The sequence below is a fragment of the Anomalospiza imberbis genome, chromosome 2, assembly GCF_031753505.1.
Source record: "Anomalospiza imberbis isolate Cuckoo-Finch-1a 21T00152 chromosome 2, ASM3175350v1, whole genome shotgun sequence".
NCBI classification, from domain to species: Eukaryota; Metazoa; Chordata; class Aves; order Passeriformes; family Viduidae; genus Anomalospiza; species Anomalospiza imberbis.
In genome coordinates this window covers 93,363,472-93,383,923 of record NC_089682.1, presented here as the reverse complement: position 1 = coordinate 93,383,923, position 20,452 = coordinate 93,363,472, and the positions used below count along the sequence as shown (strand labels likewise).

The 20,452-nt window shown below is 34.3% G+C and overlaps 1 protein-coding gene across 4 annotated transcripts in view; it reads left to right on the top strand.

The window, feature by feature from the left end:
* PCDH9 (protocadherin 9) overlaps window positions 1-18,584 on the top strand; it is a 669,192-nt gene extending 650,608 nt beyond the window's left edge. For all 4 annotated transcript variants that reach the window (XM_068182291.1, XM_068182292.1, XM_068182293.1 and 1 more), the window contains one exon: window positions 17,608-18,584. In XM_068182291.1, coding sequence (XP_068038392.1) covers window positions 17,608-17,981 — 374 coding nt within the window. In that variant the 3' untranslated portion in view covers window positions 17,982-18,584. The remainder of the gene's footprint in view (window positions 1-17,607) is intronic.
* The last annotated feature ends 1,868 nt before the right edge of the window (window positions 18,585-20,452 follow it).

Here is a 20,452-nt window from a genome sequence, read left to right as displayed (position 1 = left end):
GAAGCATAAAACCATATGGAAATCCACCAGTGAGAGAGTAAGTTCCCTCTTTGCCCAAACCAGTCAGTGGTAGAGAAGACTCTGAAGGTAGATTGTGTGTAGCGTTCTGGTCTTAGGTCCACATGCTTATGGTGCATATTGCCATGTAGGCACCACTGTGCCTGCAAAGCTCCTTTTCTGATGGGTGTTTGGCTGTGAGTGGACATCATGTTTATTATTTGCTCATATTATTTGTTTGTGATCAATAGATGAGGTCAGAAGGGGAACTTTAGACAAGAAATTGAGTTTTACAATTGCACTGTTTAATAGAGCGTTTCCAAGAGGAAGCACAATCTGAAAAATTATGGGGTTAATATAGAGTAGAACAGAGGATCTTTAGCCCCATGTAAAGATATAAATAGCACAGGCATTCTTTTAAAAATAGAAATTATATGTTAATAGGAACTTGACTATTCAGATTTGAATGATCTTTGCCATTGTAAATGAAAGCCATTACTAGGACAGTCTCTTAGATTCCTCACTGAAAATTAATCTGTGAAAGCTTGCCATTGCACTGTTTTAGCAATACGTTTGCTCTCATGGAAGTTTTGTTTTTGGATAGGAGAATTGCCCAACTGAAGTAAAGTGATACCTTTCAATTGGTAATGTTACAAGATTTTAAGATTAGGAGCTCTGGTTTTGATATTTCAGGATATGGTTTGAATAATATGGTTTGAGTTATTTAGAGTTGCAATTTATTATAACAAGCAAAACACTCTGCAAATCCTTTGAGAGAAAGAAAATTTTCCAATTAAAATACAATAGGGCAGTAAGATATATTTTTTTCTTTCTTGTTCTGATATTACTCTGGTTAGCAATAATGTTTGTTGCAAATTTATATTTACAAGTAAACAGACCTTACTTCATTTTTTTTTTTACATGGCTGATATTGAATAGTACTGGCTTGTTTTTATGTCTCTCTTACAGGGACAGATTCTGAGGGTGACACCCTCTGACTTTAGTGCTGCGGTAACAACTGATACAACTGGGGATTAGGTTTATGATGTCTGTGAGCAGTTCTGCCTTGAGAGGAAATAAAAAGAGAAAAGGATTTACATTTGTTTTGTGATTCTTTGTTCCTATGGAAATTGATGACACCTTTTTTTTTTCTATGGGATGAATTTCAACTTTTCATATCTCTTGAGAATGAATTTCAGGCACCAGGGAGAACAAAAGAGAGCATTTCTAAGTAGGAAGAGTGCTTTCAGCCCAGATACAAAAAACATGACACCCCCCCACAGGTCTGGCTTGCTAGAAGGGTTACTATTCTGTCATCTCTAGCACAGTTATCTCAGTGCTTCTTTTGAGTGATAGAAGAAGACTCAAATTTGGGCCTGTGAGCTGCAGATAGCTTTTCCTGAGATCAAACAGAGGAAAGAATGTCTATTTTGACTTTAAACATTGGATTGTAAATACAGGGCTGTTGTTCTTATTATTGACAAGTACTTCTTTGTACCTCTTCTCTGTACTCTCCAGATTCCATCATCAGCCATTAGCTCCAAACAATGTATCAGGAGGTATTTTTTCTTTTTTTTTTTTTTTTAATTTGCAGCAACTTTGAATGCTTGCCTTCTCTTTATGTCTTCTGCTTCTGCTGTTAAAATATTCATATCCTTGATTTTAAATAAATAAGGTCTCTGTGTTTCTCTAAATCAATGTGATTAAAAAAAAAAAAACAAAACCTTTCTCTCCTGGGTGAATGCCAATTTATCCTCACAATAAAAAGATATTTTCCTGCTGGAGATTTGTAGGCTCTGGCTGAAATATAAGGATGATTCTGACAGCAATTCTAGGGTAAAACAGGAGAAAGTTAGCTGAAGTCAACTGGTATTGATGTAAACAAGATTAAAATCAGCCTTTGAATATATGAGATGCATGTATCTTAGCATAAGTCCAGTTGTTACTCTAGAAATGTTCTGGAATTAATGCTTCAGTAAATATTTCAATGCTGGCAAACATTTCACTGGTACCCATTTTAAAATAGGACATAGACATTTTAAAAGGATGTATCATGTGTCAATGGGCAATAAATAGAAAGGATTATTTTCATGATGCAGCAATTGTTTACCTAAGTCATGAGACAAATGGAGCAGCTTGTGATAAAAGAGAAAAACATATCCAGTCTGAATTCTCTTATCCAGGAGGGAGGGATACCACCTCTTTCAAAAAGATCACTCTTACTGTTATGATTAACAGGATGCTTTACAGGGATCCCATCTTTCAATAGTGCATTGCTTCAGGAAGGTATCAAATGGGTCTCTCTGAAAATAAATTAGTTTTCAAGTTTTAGTCTTTGTTTTTCTTGGCTTCCTCATTTAACAGTCCAGAATAGGGCATCCATTGCCATGGTATTAGAGGGCTATGTAATCCACAACCCGCTGTTTTGCCCTGTAAGGTATGGAAATTCTATCATCTTCATTTTATAGATGAGCATAAAGACACAGAGGAACCAAATGACACTGCTAAGGTCACACACATCGTCTTTGATTTAGGAGATATCTTGAAAGATCTGTCTTCTGTTGCTTCAGCTGTAGAAGCTGAGGATGCCATGTATACACCTGAACTCGACACTTTGGGTAATTTAGTAGCCAGCAGGGAGAAGCAGACACTTTCAGGGCACAATTCATCTCATCATAAAGTAAAACCTAGAGGAGCTCAGACGAATCACATTGTAAAAGAGCCTGCTTAAAGAATTTAGTTGATTAGCTGAAAGGTATTCTTCACTTAGAAACGCCAGTACTTCATCAGATTTTTCTTCTTCTAGTACCTTCCTTTATTAGATGAGATTGTTCAGAACCATTCATACTGAAAAATCTCACCTTCTAACTAAAAATTCTTATCCTTAATGCTGCAAATTCTCTTTGTAAGGAATTATAAATCCTTTTATCTATCTTGTATTAGAAACAGTACATTGTGACTATAGTTTCTTAATACTTTATTGCCGCACAATCTTTTATTGTACATCATCTGCCTTGACTGTAGTCAGACATTAAGCAATTAAATACAAGACTATAAACTTCCAATAATTTGCAAAATAAAGTCTGCTGGTTTTATTGTGGATTTTTTGATAATATAAGAATCTAAATGTTGGGGTGGAGTCCAGTAATGTTTTATCATAGACACTGTGTTGTCAAGATTTATTCTCATGTCAATACTTTCTCTTAATTTACAAACTAATTTGATGTCTCTATTTGTTTATCAATGGTTTTTACATTTTCATCTGTCTGGGTTTATTCTTCTAAATGAAAAAAGCTAAAATCTCCTAGTCTTCTCTAATGAGAAAGACTTCTGCCTTTTTCTTTTTTTTTTTTTCCTTTAATTGTTCTGATAACTTGGTCTCCACTGAAAGTACCTTCCAGTTTTATGTCAGAAACACATTGCATCAGCCCTTTCCCTATAAGTCTATATTAAGGTCATTACTGAAACTAGTATTCAGGATTAGTTCTGATATTCAATTATGTGGGACCTCTCTCCAGCTCCATCTCTTCCCTCATTGAATCAACCTACAGGTTCCATTTGCCTATATTGCTAAACTAAAAGAATTTACTATATGGAACTTTATCATATGCTCCGCTGAAGTCCAGAGAGATGATATTTACTCAATTTCCTTTGCTTCTAAAAATGAAGTAATTTACCATGGTAATCTCACATTATCTACCATTCTGAAGATATTTGTGATAGACTTACTCATTTATCAGTTGTTATGGTGTTATACTTTCCCTTTTAGTTCTGTTTTATTCCTCAGATCAATTCTTATAGATTTGTGGCAACTTGTGCCTGCTTTTTTCCCCTCCAAGTTTCAGTATACATTTAGGACACCCCAGTAAGGTAGCACTCTTTCTGTACATCATTTATTTATAAAATGGGTTGGTGTTGAATGTGGATTTTCCCTCTCATTAATTTTACCCATTTGTCTGCAGTGAATGCCTCTCCAATAAAGAGTAGGTACCAGACAAAAATACCCAAAGCATGGACAAGGAACCTTAGGTGATATGCAACAGAGTTAGCATGAGTTTAAGTAACTGCTTCTAGTTGGTGCTGTGACTGCTGCATCCCATGCTGAAGTGGGCATTTGTGCAAACAAGTGTTGCAGTCTTACTTAATCAGCCTTGTCAACAAGGAGATCTTACTAACTCTATCTTTTAGCTGTAAAATAGTAGGACTCCGAAGGTTTACTAAGACAAAAACTAAGTAAAGAGACACAGAGAATGCATTCTCAATGCATAACATTTAGAAGAAAGAATGCTTTTAATGTGACTGCCTTCTAGGAAAGGGATGTGCAAGACAGCACTGGACAATTTACCAAGAGGTTTATGTCATTCCCATGCTCTTTGACAACATGGACATAGAAACTGACAGAGCATAAAGTTCCTTTGAAAGTCAGACTACTGAGAAGTTGCAAAGTGATTACCTGAGACTGTGAAATAGATTAATTAACAAAGAAAAAAAATGCAGTGCTTAATAAAAAGTTCCATATTCAAGGTGTCTGCCAGGTTTTTTTTGCTTTCAGTGCTATTTTTCTCCCCACAGCAGGGAACAAAATTTTCCATTATAATCAGGAATACTGCTAGCACTTAATGCCTGAATGGGGGACCAAAGAAATATTACAATGTAATCAATCTTTTCAAACTTTTGTGAAGGGTTTCTCCTCTCACCTTGCACTCAAAAATGCTATCAGCATTAGTGGAAGTTTCAGTTGTTGCTTTTTCAGTTTTGTTGGCCTGGTCCACTGTCCTACAGCTACAGCTTTAGCCCCTTAATACTTCAAAAATCCATACTGCTATGGTGAGAGATATCTGCTATACTCTGAAAGTGAAATTCAGAAACAAAATTCCATTCTATTTTTTGTGTCACAATGCAGGAAAAAAAAAAAAAAAAAAAAAAAAGAAAAAGAAAGAAAAGGCAAGAAATTTTATCTAGCAAAATTGTCCTGAAATGCCTCATCATGTGCTTTGAGAATGATCTGAAAGCTGTGGTAGAACAGGGACTCTGTCCAGATGGAATCCACTCACAAGTGACAGAGCTCAAAGTTAATAATTTTGCAAGTAAAAAAGTCAGGGTTTTGATATAACAATTAGTTTTAAGGAAATAATTAACGGTGTAAGGAAACATTTCCTAATCTGTGCATACACATTAAAAGATCAAAGTGATGAAGTGCTATGGCAAAGCCAAGGGTAAGACATAGCTCCAGATTCAAATGCTAAATCTAGCTATCTACAATGAAGCTGTGTACATAATAGGTTCTATAACTTCTTGATGTTTTTAAAGGAGATTTAGTCAAAGCTGTATAATTGCAAGAGCTGCTCAGATTCATTTCTGTACATTAGGTTTGCTGATTTACTATATTTTTTTGACTAGACCAACTGACAAGATTGACAGGATATCTGTTAATCAAAAGGAGGATTTAGAAAATGCATATATCTGTGGTTCCCATGTGGGTATATACATTGCAAACATCTAAAATTTTATTTCAGTCCTCTGTAGCACTACATCACCTTGATCCTTTAAGCAGCAAATATGCAAGACATTTTCTCATAATCAGTTCAGATCACAGGACCATCAAGGGTGGAAGAAACATTCAAGATCATGTAGTCCAGCCATCAAACTGGTACCACCATAATCCCCCCTAAACCATATCCCCATGTGTCACATCCAGATGCTTCTTGAACACTTCCAGATGAATACCTCTGGAGCTGAACCCCAGGCTGGAATGAATCCTACCTTAGCATTCTGTCTTTAATAACTTTAAGTTTTATACCTAAATTAATTATAAGAAGATGCCCCATCACTCATTTTAAGTGAAATCTGTTAACTAAATTCAGTGATATAAATTTATAGAAGGATTAGTCATCCAGGCACTTGAGAAGATGGTGCGAGGAATTTTTTTTTTTTTTTTGAGAAAAATACAGGAATACAGATGAGAAGTGAGTTGAAAACATGTCCAAAAAGACGGTAGGCACAATTATATAGGGACAGCTTAGAAAAATTAGAGTCCTAAGCTGGAGAACTTGTAAAGGAAGAATTGGTATAGTATATAGGGAAGCTAAATGCTAAAGGAATGACCTGCAGATCACAAGTGAATTGGTCTGTTTCCTTTAGCTCATGCCTTCCTAAATAAGGCTTACCTGTAAAATTAATTTTGTGTTCTGTAGTGAAAAAAGACCAAGTTTTACACCCAACAAAGACAGTAGCAAAACTCCAACATACTTCAAATGGGAGGAGGTATGTGACCAATGAATGTGTGGAAAAAGAGCTGCCTGTCTTTGCTGTCCTACCAAATAAATTTTCCTGGAATACACCTTTTTGTCTATCAGTAAAGTATTCTAGTATCTCCGGTCATCATGTTTTTAAGCATTTGGCAATGCTTTTAAATAACTTGCTGCCTCTGAAGTTGCCATTAAATAACTGACTTGATACAAGGGTAATAATCATCTTAAAATTAACTGTTATTTCCCTCGTGACTATAGTATCTTCTAAAGCTAAATTGTTGGCACAAAGCCATGCATTATTCGCAGGTGTTTACAGGGAAAGACAGGGTGTCCTAACCAAGTGTCAGTGATCCTTTTCAGTGTTGTTGGTCTGAAATCAGCCATTGAACCCAAGCACAGGACAAAGTCATTAACAGAACAATAATTCTTAGGCGTTTTGACAAGACTATTTGAACAATAATTAACATCTGCACTGCCGTTCCTTGTCAGGGATTTGAATGGAAATGTTAAGTGAGCTAAATCTACTGACTGCTTTTCCTCTTTTAGTAAATCACCTTTTTTGTTTGTTTCTTTTTTTATAATACAAGAAGAAAAATATATTATTTCCCTCAGGCTGTTCATCTGCTTCATAAGTTTTTATTTCTACAAGTTCAATAAACAGAAACATGTTCATACTGCCCATTATTTTCAGAAGCTTGAGACTGATAAGCCTCTATTATACATCACTAAATAGGAGTCTGAGATTATATCATGCATGTATTTTTTTTATTATTTTTTTCTTAATTTATTGTTACCCTGTGGAAAATAAAACCAGTTTACCTTTACATCTAAAACTGGAACCAAGAAAATAGATGCAGTGTATTGCCAAGTATTCACAACTCTCATGTTAGAGAAATTGTAGGATATTTATGTGACTGGACGAGAAATATCTGCTTCTAGCCACATTTTATAACAATAAAATTAATTCTATGGAGGCAAGCAAACCTTCCATTTTGTCTTTGGGTATTATAAAAACCCAGTGGTTTGAGGAAATCAAGCCAACTGTTTTTCTTGGCATGTTCCTTCCCAAAATTTGCTTTACATATGAACCAAATTTCCTGTGACTTTTTTACAACTTGAGAAACCAGACTGTGTACAGACATAAAGGAGAATGTAAAGAGCTTGTTGCAGTTGTAAATGTTCATGATCTGTGCTCCTAGTAACAATTCTTCTTCAAGCATCTTGTTAAATCCTTTTTAACCTATTTAAAATAAAAAATAAATTATAATATTCTCTTTCTTAAAAATGTCCAGGCATCTGGAGAGGGTATCCAGGATATTCCTTTAAATGTGTTAGTTTAGACCTACTCTATGTGCATTTTGTGCACTAATTTCAGACAATCCTTTTACTTTGTACTTAGATTTGAATGCAACTTAAAGTGGCCTATTTTAGAGCTATTCTTGCATTAATAAATAAAATATAATAAAAAAAGTGGTGTTACATGTTTGGAAGGGTTCATTTGCTGAGATATTTCATTTAATAGGAAGAAGAAAAAATAAAGTTATCAAAACATAGTTTCCTCCATTAAATGTGGAATCATTATTCATGTGAAGTATTATTTGACTTTATCTTTAGAATCACAAAGATATTTTTTTCTGCAGTCTTCCAGGTGAGATTTAGAAGCCTGGAAGTATAGCTCTTCCTAAATATCTCAATTGGATTGTGTGACTAACCAAAAGTATTTGGTGCATACAGATGTTTCTTCCGTATTAATTTTCAGTACATTGAAGGCAATAACTAAATGTAGCACAGGTTAATTTTCAAGCATGGTTTAATAAAATGTAAGTGTTTTGACTCAGGAACATTTGCTTAATGGGAGTTTTACTGTAAACTATATAAGCTCATTAAGAGACTTATGGATATCTCTTCTGAAAAATGATGTAAATGAACATAGTTTTTAAAGAAAAAGAGGGAATTGTAGCATGGGTGTAGCTCAGACATAATGAAAGAAAGCACTTTCTAGTATTCTCTGTGTAATATGCCTGCAGTTCTGACAACTCAACTGGCACCGAGTTGAATTTTACAAAATTAGCTGAATCAGATGATGTTATACAAACAGAATTAGGAAATTATTCCTTTATCTCTGGATTAGTTTAATGATATCTCTGACATCTGTGTCCTGTGATATTTAACAAGGATATATTTTTGTGTAGATTAGAAGACAAAATCAACAATATAATCAAGCTTACTATTTAAGCTTGATTTACTATTATTTAAGCACTTTTTCCTGTCACATTCTTCAATTATTCAGAGTCAAGAAGCTTAACTTAGGGGAACAAGAACTCAGATTAAAGTGCAATTTCCCCTAAGAGAAATGTACTTCAAAAGTATTTTCAAATCAGTTAAACTACTTATTTATATAGTAACATTTATGCATAAGGCATCTGCCACAAATTTGCAACAAATTTGGTTTAAGCTAAATCTGATTTTTGGTGTGATTTGTACTAAAGCAAAATAGAAAAACACAGAAGTGTCAAGAAGAATACTTTAGAAATAGGGATTTATTAGAGTTGTATTTCAAGTTAAATTTAAGGTCTGTCGAGATAGTTGTAATTAACCTATTACAGAATAAATTTATACTTTTATGGAAAAAATAGTCTTAATTATCTTTCTTAATTTACAGTGTGTTTTTAACACCATAACATATTTGTTCATTTTCATATTGTCCTTAAATGAGCTGCTTTCTGGAGTATAACAGTAGTAGCTTTTTGATATTCTCTGGTTTTCCTCCTTGAATTCCTTGGAGGTAATTACTTTTTCCCTTCCCTTCCCTTCCCTTCCCTTCCCTTCCCTTCCCTTCCCTTCCCTTCCCTTCCCTTCCCTTCCCTTCCCTTCCCTTCCCTTCCCTTCCCTTCTTTTTCTCAAATTCACGTTTAAAGGAAAATGTTTAATTTGACACTTTCTGCTTTACAGAGGTTAATGTAATGCTAGGAAAATAATACTTAGGAAATATGTCTCACTTGTCATACATGGATTCCTTATTTATCAATGGACAGAAATGCATATAAAAGTAAAAATAAAGAATATATATATATATATATATACAAATAAAACAAATAATATATATAATTTAACAGCAGAATTTATATATATATATATATATATATATATATATGTCATGATGATCATGAATTTTACCTTTATTCATATAATGCTTAAGAAAGTCAATATCCTTACTTCAATATATCCCAAGTAATCATGCCTGCACTCCAGAGAGCCAGGATATGTATTTATCACAAGTCAGAAGACCAGGATTTTGCTGTAAGTTAGAAAATGATCAGGAAAAACAATTATTTATGACTTTTGAAACAATCATAAAAAATGAAATTAAATTCAGCCTGAATGGTTTTGGTTTTTCCTGCTGTAAATTAGTTAATGGTCAGGCATATAACAGCACAACAATTTTACAGCACTGTGCAGAGTAAAAATAAATATTGTTCAGCTCAGTTTCACAACTTTCTGCCAATTCTTCTCGTTTTGACTACCTTTTTTCACATTTAATCCTACCTTAAACAGTTGACTGAATCTTCCAGATAGAGACTTAAGTTGTTTTAGACTGACAGCAAGTTCATGTTTGGGGCATAATAATAGATCAGAAAATGTGACCATGTCAGAAGTGTTGCTGTCTCAGCATATTGGCTGTAAATCAATTCAACAAAATATTCTGATCAAATATCATAAATATTTAGGTGTGAGAGAAAAAAGATAGTAAATGATAGTGACAATGGGATGCTTTATGAATATTATATTAACACCATCCATCATCACCTTTTGGGAACAAAGACTTTTTTAGGCAGCAAAATGAAGAGCCACATAAGGAAAAAGATTAATTCTGAATATAGTATTATTCCAAATATTTGAACACTGGTCTCATTAAGTGATACAATCAAATTTAAAAGGTTCATTTGAATCCTCTGAGGAGTTTTTATGCATTAGATTGTCCTGCTAAAATTAAATGTATGGCAGGAAAAAACTGTCAATTTTGAGGAAATAAAATTAGGTGAGATAGCATTCTTTAGAGGAGTAGCTTGAGCGGACGAAAAGATGGATGAGTTCCATGCCATACTGAAGATGTTTGCAAATTTATAAAGATATGCTGTCTGCTCTTTGTATGCCATAAAGTCTGTCTAAATAACAATATCCTCTCAGGGAGAGAATCTGCTATTCTGGCTGGCCATGTATTGTTGAATTTGGACTATCTCCATTTGCAAATGTTGACTTTTCATCTGTGCCCAAAGAATGAAATCTGTATGAGAGATGTGTAAAGCTTTTAATCTTTATTTATTTGTTAACAAATGGGGTTTTTTTTGCCAAATACTGTTTGCATTTCTTTTCTACTGCTCTTCCTGCAAGGTGACTGTCTGCATCCACAATGTGACACTTCAGCTAAGAATACAAATTGCAGTCATTTGTGTGTCTTTGTTTGTTTGTTTATTCACTTGTTTGTTTGGTTTTAATGACAGAATGTATTAAGTCAGAATAAAAATACCAGATATTATTTTGTATCTTCTGTATTTCTAAAGGGTATGCTAGAATTGGCTTCATTTGTCAGTGAATGTTTATATAAAATGTAGCTTTATGCTAATGGTTGTTTATATATAGATTTTAACACCAGAAAGAACCACTAGATTATCTAGTGAATCTATTTAATTTCTTTTTTTAACTATAAATTGTAAAGTTTCACCCAGTTAAGTTAAAAAATAAAAAATAAGAAGTGGCAAAAAGATCCAAACAGTATGCAATCCATGATAAGTAATGGGGCTGAATTTGTATGACCAGTGAAGAATCATTCTGGTTTGAGTTGCTCAGTTATAGCTCAGCACTACTCCAGACCATGGTGCTTTGTAACACCTCCTGTGGCATCTTCCCAGACCCTTTTTGCAAGGACCATGCCGTTGTGATTTCAGATTGTTGCAACTTGCCTGCAGAATGATTACAGGCTTCATGTTGGTTAATATGTCTATTTGTTCTTAAAGACTAGGCAGCACTAAGTCAACTTGACCCCTAGTATCTTACAAGCTTAGCAGACACAGGAATTGTATGTCTACTTCCTGACCATGCACACAACGAGATACAGAGAAGTTTATATACATGTATGTCAATGCAGAAAAAGTAGTTGGAAATAGGATCAAAAAGTTAGGTCAGGTAAAAATGGCTCATCCTTACAGTAGAGCCATTACTGATGGAGGACTACCTTGTAAGTTGTAACAGTATTGAATTTCTAGGAAATATACCAGAAAAAAAAAAAAAAAAAGAAAATATAACCAACTAAGTAACATTCCTTTTCATTATGGCTTTTATAGTAGAGAAGGTGTAGGGGAAAGGAACTTGAGATAAGAAATGCAGAATACTTTCTTAATTTCTACTTTGTTCACTTTCTTAGCTCTGAAAAGACATAGATATGAAGAAACTTCAGTCATCACACAACTGGATAGAAACAAAGTTTCAAGTACTTGAATATTGTTGCCTTCAAAATTTAGCTGCCCACGGAATCAAAGTCATGCAGAGTTTTTGTGCAGCGTCATGTACATGATATGGAACCCATATGGATCACATAAATACTTCATAGAATAGTGTAGAAAATCTTACTGTGAGAGGTTTTCCCACCTTTTCAGAAAATACTTTTGTTCCTGCTTTTCTGTATCCTGGGCAGTCCCTCCCACACACCCTTACTTCCTCTGCTTCCAGACCCTCCTGTTATTGTGCTAATTAAGGATCCTGGCTGCTTATCTCTGCTAAGTAATGCAGATATAAGTTAATCTTACAATATTATTTATTTCAGCCTTGATGAAAATAAGTTTTGGCCAAGACAGGGCACAGAGAGTAGCAGGGGTTTCATGATCTGTATGTGAGTACAGAGGATGGAACACCAGGAAAGCAAGAGAGTAGCAGCAGGGTGGAAGGTGATAAGTCTACCAAAACTGGCAGTAGTGATAGGAGGAATTCAGGGACCTTTGAACAATATAATCTGAGGACAGAATGTGAATTGACTGTGCCAAGTAGAATGACCATGGAATAAGTCACTAAAAATATATATTTTTAATAGACATTGAATGTTTTTTTTAATTAATATTACCAAGGAAGCACATACAACACAGCATGTGTGTAGTTTTGTAGTCTTGGATTGTTTTTTTTAACAGACTAGAAATAAAGAACAGTCTTCCCCATTTATTTGTTTGATACTTAAGAGCAAAATAAAAGGAAAAAGAATCTTCAAAATTATAAACTTTTTCCAGTTTTTATACTTAATATATGACTAGTTGTAAAACCTCTGTTAAATAGAACAATGTCATTTCAGTTCCATGAATGTTCCATATGTGGGGAAGGCTGTAAAATCATAAGGTCTCAGAAAAGGTCATTTAGTAAAGTAGCCCATGAAAGCTCAAAAAAAAAACCAAAAAAAAACAACCTTTCTGTATTTGAGGATAAGGAGAGCTGAAACCTTGCTGTTATTTTCTTTTTCATTTTAAGATGCCATATGAAAAGTTAAATAAATATGATTGTCTGAAACACAACTGTAGCCATGTTCAAATCCACCGTACTTAATGTTAGCACCCTCGGGCAAAGAGTACCTATTCATGTTGCTTGAGACCAAAAAGTACCACTGAGTGGAAATTATCTTGTGGCCTCAACTCTTTCAGACACGAAGAATGAATTTTCTGGCTGTAAGCAAGAGAGTTTTAAAGAAGCAGGTTGAAAAGCAGCTGGTCATCACACCAGAAGCTAGTTGCTAATTGCAGCAGTAAGTTAATCAATGAAATAGCTGTTTAGCTTCTGGGTATAATAAAAAGAGATAAAAGACCACACAGAAATTCCAGCATTAGGGTATGACCAGCTCTTGAGTGGCATACATTATTTTCCTTCTTACACCTGTCTGCTTTTGAGTAGGCAAGTCATGCATCTGCTTGACAGCTATTAACAGAATAAAATAACAACAAAAAAGCATTTTTGGTTAAGATCTGATATAAATATTTACAAAGACAATTTAAGGGAGTGTTTGTTATGCACTTTTGTGTTTGCTTTCAAAACATTTAACTCCAGAGACAGATGGCTTGTACAGTTTTATCAGCACTTGTGTCATTATATATTCAAGCAGCCAAGACTGATAACCAGCCGCACGGATTATGGATTGTTCAGAGAACAAATACTTAAAAAAAAAATCCCCCATAAATCAATAAAGTACTTCAGCATGGAAAAGCTTGATACAGAAATTGCAGTGGCATTTTTGTGAAGAGAAAGGAAACAAATTAATGCACTTATAGAATTAAAGCAGCAGGAACAGGTTTTTAAGTGGCGTCATTGTATGTGGTAATGAAACAACTTTAGAAAATTGGGTGAAAACTATTGTTCAGCTGTGGTGGAGGAGAAAGATAATTACCATTAAGGCAACATTATGGCTTTCTCAATACATAGCAGCCAACTCTTCAGAGCACTATCCCCAGAAGATCGCTCTCTTATCATATTGCTCATGATCATTACACTTTATGCTGCTAAAAGCAACCTGAATAATAAAGAGTCTTAGAAAAGAATAAATTTTATGATTGAGAACATAATAAAACAAAAGAGATGTTCAAAAAACCTGATTGTGAAAACAGTACTATTTTTTTTTGGTAGGTGAGATCCTTTCTTTTTTCCTTTTCATCTTTTTCTTGTATCTCACAGTAGAAAACTTTTAGAATCCCCTAAATCATAATTATCACCATTATTAGCAACAATATTTACCAAACAATTATCGTTTATCTAAGGGATAACTGTAGATAGCTATGGCAGGCACCACACATTTTATCAATGAAGCTGCCTTTTCCCTCAATAAGTAAGCATGACCATTCTCTGTAGTAGCTCAAGAGTAAAATATATTATTCTAATGATCTGCATTTCTAAAAAAAAAAAAAAAACACTTTGTTGATTTCTTTTTTCTCTTGTGATGGGTCAAACCAAAAGTGATTAAAACTATAATTTTTAGTTGTATATTAGATGAAGTCTTGCAAGGCATTTTGTAAACTTAAACCTCACAATATTTTAGTGCAGCAAGTAAATATTCCCTGCATTTTACAGATTGGAAAGCATGAGACAGAGGACTGCAAAATATGCATACACACTGGAGTAGAAGTCTGAACCTCTTCTCAATTCTGAACATTCTTACATACAGGCATATGTAGAGGTGTGTGCAGACTCTAACATACCTCAGTTTGAATATTTATACAGCTTGAACAGTTATACAGTTTGAACAGTTACACAGCTAAGTGTCTTTCAGGTGTTCCCTGAGATTCCCAATCATCTCCTAAAAGGAGAGTTTCACTCTGTCTACAGCTGTCATTTGGTGTGACCAACAACGATATCAAAATTGTAATTTTGATATGGCTGCTATAAGGACTGCATGGTCTCGCCTTTGATTGACGTCTCTGCATAGGGAAGGTTGATCGGGGGAAGACTTGCACACAACAATTAATTTTCCAGGTCTAAGTGGGACAGTGGTATTTTGTTAAACTGAAAAACCCCAAGGAGCAATTCTTGAACAGGCAATCTTCTCATCATTGTTACCCCATTCCTGTCTGCTGCTGAATATTCCAGTGCTCTCCAGAAAGTCTATCAGCTTAGGGATGGCTAAAGCAAAGGATGCTTAAAATTCATTCCAAATTAAACAGCATTAACTGCCTAGCACTGTTAGTAAAGAAAGCAAAACACATGAAGTAAATCTTCCAAAGAGTTTGTCATGTAGCTTATAGGGTCACATACATATTTATTCTTAGGTAAAACCAGCCTATTGCTCGTTTAAATTTTAAATGGAAATGATAGTCTTATCTCTTGATATTTATTTAACTAAACAGGAAAAATAACTTATCCCCTTCAGAACTATCGTACTGAAGGCTCTCCTGTTACTCTTTTATTCTACTGCAGATTAAAAGCACACAATGCATGCACCATCTTTTTTGAAAAGTGTCATTCTGTGGCAAAATGTTTTCTTTCTATTTTGAAACTTTTAATGTCTGCAAAACCTTTTTTTCTTTCTTGTTCAGTAAAATAGTAGTTTACTGGAAGGTTGAAAATAGTTCTTCCACTTCTTAATCTGAAATGGGAAAAAAAACTAATTAAAACTGAACTTTAGTTGACAGCCAAAAAAAATTTAAAGTTAGCTTTTAACTTGTAGATTAATTTTTGGAAAAGTGAACAATGTACTGTGAGTAATTTCTTTACTTATAATTGTTTTGGTTTTGGTTTATTTCTCTCTAAGTACCTGCCTCAGTTTGGTTAGAACTTCATAATAGAGGATTCCAGTGAGAGTTTTATAGAAAAAAAAAAAAGGAAAAAAGGACCTCTCTTTCAGGTCTCATTTTAGAATTGTGGTTCATGGTTGTCATTGAAATCTCTGCTTAGCTCCTACTTTACAGTTGCCTTATTTTTTTTTTTTCCTAATGGTTTTGGTTTAATTTTTTCACCTTGTATTGATCTAAATGGAAGGTAGCATTGATTCTATACATTTTTCATGTTCTAGTTTTCAGCAGTAGGACACTTTCTTATGTGGGGAATTCAGAAGGAACTTCTATTATAGCTTATTATATTTTATTATAGTTTATTATATTTTGTCACATCAACAGAGTACCCTATATTCTCTAGGTATTCAAAAAGAATTGTTTCTCAGAGATAAGAAGATTAGCTAATTACTAATATAACATGTAGAAATATGCCTGATTTTTTTTTTGTTTAAAAGCAGTGGGAAATTAATACAAGTTTCCATAAAATTAATTGAGTTAATTTCAGTGTTCAGAAAAAGATGCTAGTAAGAGTAATTTATTGTATATGCATGGAGTACAAGAGAACAAAATATTCTTTGGCATTTTAACAGAGAAATCTTTGTTAGAGTGTCTTCACTTATCATTTTGAGTCTCAATTAGATTATTATTAAGATGCACTTTTTTTTCCTGATACACTGCTGACATTTTTCTTCTGATGAGTAACTTTGCTATTCATGCCTACTTGCTAATGTTCTTTCTCAAAAATCAATCTATAATTTCCTTCCTGTCATTGGGCTGGTTAATCAAGGAAATATGTCTCCTTAACTCTTCAAATGTTTTCACTACTAACCCGTTGATTTACTCTGAAGTCAAGAAAAGACATCTCAAAATTCATATTCAAAATTACAAGAGAGCAATGACTCCAGGCAAAGCATACCACAGATTCTGAAAAATATTTTAAAAAAATATACAAATTGATTACTCTGCCTTTTTCCTGGCTTGCCCTTCCTCATGCATCCAGTCTGAACAGATGAGCAAATTAAGTAATTTAAAAATGCAGTAAGACTAAGAGGAATTTAGTGTTGCTGAAGGCATGGGTGACCTGTCTGCTTGATTGTGAGAGGCCTGCAGCTGGCCTGCTGTGTCCTCAATACTGTGTGAAAAATTATGTAGATATTTAATATGCATAGTACTTCAGCAATCTTCATCTCTGTCTCTTGTGGTCTTATATTTCTAGCTTACAAAGAATTATGAGAACAATTCTTTTTAAAGTGCCAGATTCACATAAGCTTTTCTTTTCCTTGACTTTTATGGTTGTATCTGAGCAGCATCTGAGAAATGTTTAATGGTCAGAAGAGTTACAGATTTAATTCTCTTTCCTGATGCAATGTTTTGAACTGCTTCCTGGTTTCATATTAAATCAAGCAAATTTAACTTGTCTCTTACTTGTTGGGACTATGCATTGGAGTGTGCATCCACTGGGTAGACACTTAGAACTGTGCATCAAGCTATGTTTGTAAAACAGTAGATATTAGAATAACCCTGTGTACAGAGAATTCATTTGAGCAATTCTGTTTTTGGATAGTAAAGATGTTTCTCAGTTTGCAGTGGGCTGTTATTTCACCAAAGTTCTTCAGCAGCAACATGAGTTGAAAGCAGAACAGAATACATCCAAATAATAGGCCCTTAAAATCATTAATTCTCACTCAGAATCTGCAAGGGTAGGTTTACTTCCTCAGAAATTTTCACTTACCTAGGTCTATTTTCTTGATATTACTTAGAAAAAAGGAGTTAAGTCTATTCATAGTAGGATCTGAGACCAATAGCATTGGGATAATTTAACTGTTTCTCCACTTCTGGAAGCAAGGCAGGTAGCATATACAGGGAGTATATGCCCTACAAAACAACTCCTCTCTAACAGAATGAAAATGTATGTAGGATTTACCAGTACAATATTTGGTTGCAGGATCATTGTTAATTTTCTCCTGAGGTCTATGTATATGTTTAATGACAAATATCACAATCTAATATTATGTCTTTTCTCCCCCTTTCTCCCCCTTTTTTCTTTTTCTGTTTTTCTTCTACAGATGGGCCTCTTGGTCCACGAGGATTAGCTGAAGCTACAGAGATGTGTACTCAAGAATGCCTGGTTTTGGGTCACTCGGACAACTGTTGGATGCCTCCTAGCTTGGGCCCATACCAACAGCCAAAGTCACCTCTCTCCACCTTTGCACCTCAGAAGGAATGGGTTAAGAAGGACAAACTAGTTAATGGACACACATTGACCAGGACCTGGAAAGAAGATAGCAACAGAAACCAGTTCAGTGATCGAAAGCAGTATGGTTCCAGTGAGGGCCATTTCAGCACTGGCAACCACATGACTGACATTCCTCTTGCCAACTTGAAGTCTTATAAACAGGCCCCGGGATCTGTGGAGAGTCCAAAGGAGCACCAGCTATAAGAAATGGTTACTTTGGACCAATGACTTTAGCTTACTTAGACTTGCTAATACTATGTGTGTGTCAGAGCTTTATGTACTGGGTAGACCTCTAGAACTATGCTTCACCTAGCAGAGATTTGCATATCTTTATGTTAGCACCGTGGAAGGTATGATGTCCTGCAACATGAAAGAGTGTTTCTACTAGTTGTGTGGTTTTGTTAAATAGACATGATTAAAGTCTGCAGAGATCTCTCCAGTTTGAAAATATCCTTTTTTGTTTCTTTGTTTTTGACCCTGGACTGCTGCTATGAACAACAGAAGATGCATTTGGAGAGTGAGAGAGTGTGAAAGCAAAGTGGATTGCAAAGATTGAAAAGCATATCCAGTTAGAAAATTGTGCTTTTGTTGTCATTGATCTATGCTGGGACCATTATACTTGAGATCATATTGCAAACAATTAAAGCTGTAAACATTAAACCTATTGTGCTATTAACAATGTTAGTGGACACTTGTAAGTCAATCCCCGTTCAAATACTTGTAAATAGCAACAATTATTACTCACAATTTTTGTGTACTTATAATGTTCACTTGAAAAGATACTGTAGCATATTTCTGTGTTCCACAGTTGCTTTTTAAGTTCTTTCATTTGCTTTCATGTTGTTTTGCTTTTATTTTCAGTGATGGTGTTTCTGTGTTAGTAGCCTGTCTGACACACAATGTCCCAAGAAACTCAAGTCACTTGTATTAAATGTGAAAAAAGTGATGGGGTAGGAAGAAATGTTGCTCATAGAAAAGGAAAATAACTTTTTTTCCATGTAGCAGCAAATGATGCCAGCATTCAGTTAGAATTTCTTATTTTTTTCTATTTTTTAAAATTTAATATTAAGAAATGAAAGGACTTGTATAAGAGCTTAAAAACTTAGCACTTTTTTGTTTAATTTCCATTATGTTTAATAAAACAGGGATATTGCAAAGCAAAATAATATTTAAATGTGTGGTGGTAGGCGAGGATCCTTGATCAAATTAGTTGTAGTCTGTCATTTAATGAGTGGTAGCTGATGTTGATCCCAGCTGAAATATGTGGAGGAAATAATAATGCCTTTCCAGTTGGGCAGGTGTGTGTCTATACCTAAGACAGTTCGTATTGCTGAAACAGCAGCATTTGTGTTGATCTTCATCTGCGTTAACGTTGTAGTAACATGAGTGTTTTTAGACCATAGCCACAGAATATTTAATGTATTGTGCCTTCATGATGTAACAGAGCATTCTCCTGGTAGGCTAGTTGGGGGAACTAAAGGGTTAAATCTCTAATTATTGCTGTTTAACTGTTTGTTATCATAGTTGGTCAATGCCTGGCAGGTACCAGTATCATGTCACCTCAGTCAAATCAGCAGAGTGACTCCTAATGTTAGTAAGATCTAAGTTGCACGCAAAGCAAATCCAAATCCAAAACATTTTTAGATGGTTTTTGTTAAGGCATGAAAGATGATTTAACAAATAAATAGCATGCAAAAAAAAAAAAAAAGTCCTTACAGAAAAAAAGTAAGTTACTTATGCCACAGTGAAACATCAGTCTTAAAGTAACAAATTTAGCTAATCAGAAGGTGATTTTATTTTTTACCAAAAAATAGAACCTTTTTTACTTTCTTTATTCTTTTGTATATAGCAGTTCACTTTTATTTTCCCCTCCACAGTACAAAAGGCTTAAAAATGGGTTAGTGGTGCATTGCTTATTGCAGTACTTATGTCAGTTTGTGAGGGGTGTTTGATGAGTTTGACAGAATAAATATCTAACCAGTTATCCTTGTTAATGCTTTGCCAGTTCAACATTATTTAGTTATTCAGCTTTTGCAATAAATGTTCTGAATTTCTGATTGTGTTGTGTTAGTTCTTGGGCAGATTCTTAAGGGATTTTTTTCCTGTTAATTTCTCTTTCCTTCTGTTGGTTGATTTGTTTCTTTGCTTCATTCTGAAGTTCCAGTTATTTTTCTAAGCATACCATTAAGTTCATACCTATATGTGTAAGACTGGAGTATACAGCAAATGATAAATCCGGAGGGCTATGTTCTGACATTCCTATGTAAGTAGGAACTTACTCAAAATTAGTTATTTGACTTGGGTAAAGTTTTACTTACTCAGTACAAGGATGACAGAATCTAGCCCACATTTTTTTTAGGTCTACATAGGCGTATGGAATAAGCATCCTTACATGAATCTCTGTAAAAGTACAGGGGTAGCATATAGGAAAAACAGCACTTGCCACACGTTGGTCTTTCTTTTGAGAGTCAAATTAAGTCATATCAAAATACAGTAAATTCTTTCTGTAAGGAAATTTTGAGTAGCTGTGTAATAAGTTTTGTTACAGCACAGGTAAAAAAAAGAAAAGAAAAAAAAGAAAAGAAAATGCTGAACAACCTTAAAAATGGGTTCAGTGATAGTACATATTTTTGAAAATGCTGAGTTTTAAAGCAGAGATGCACTGAGTTCTATAT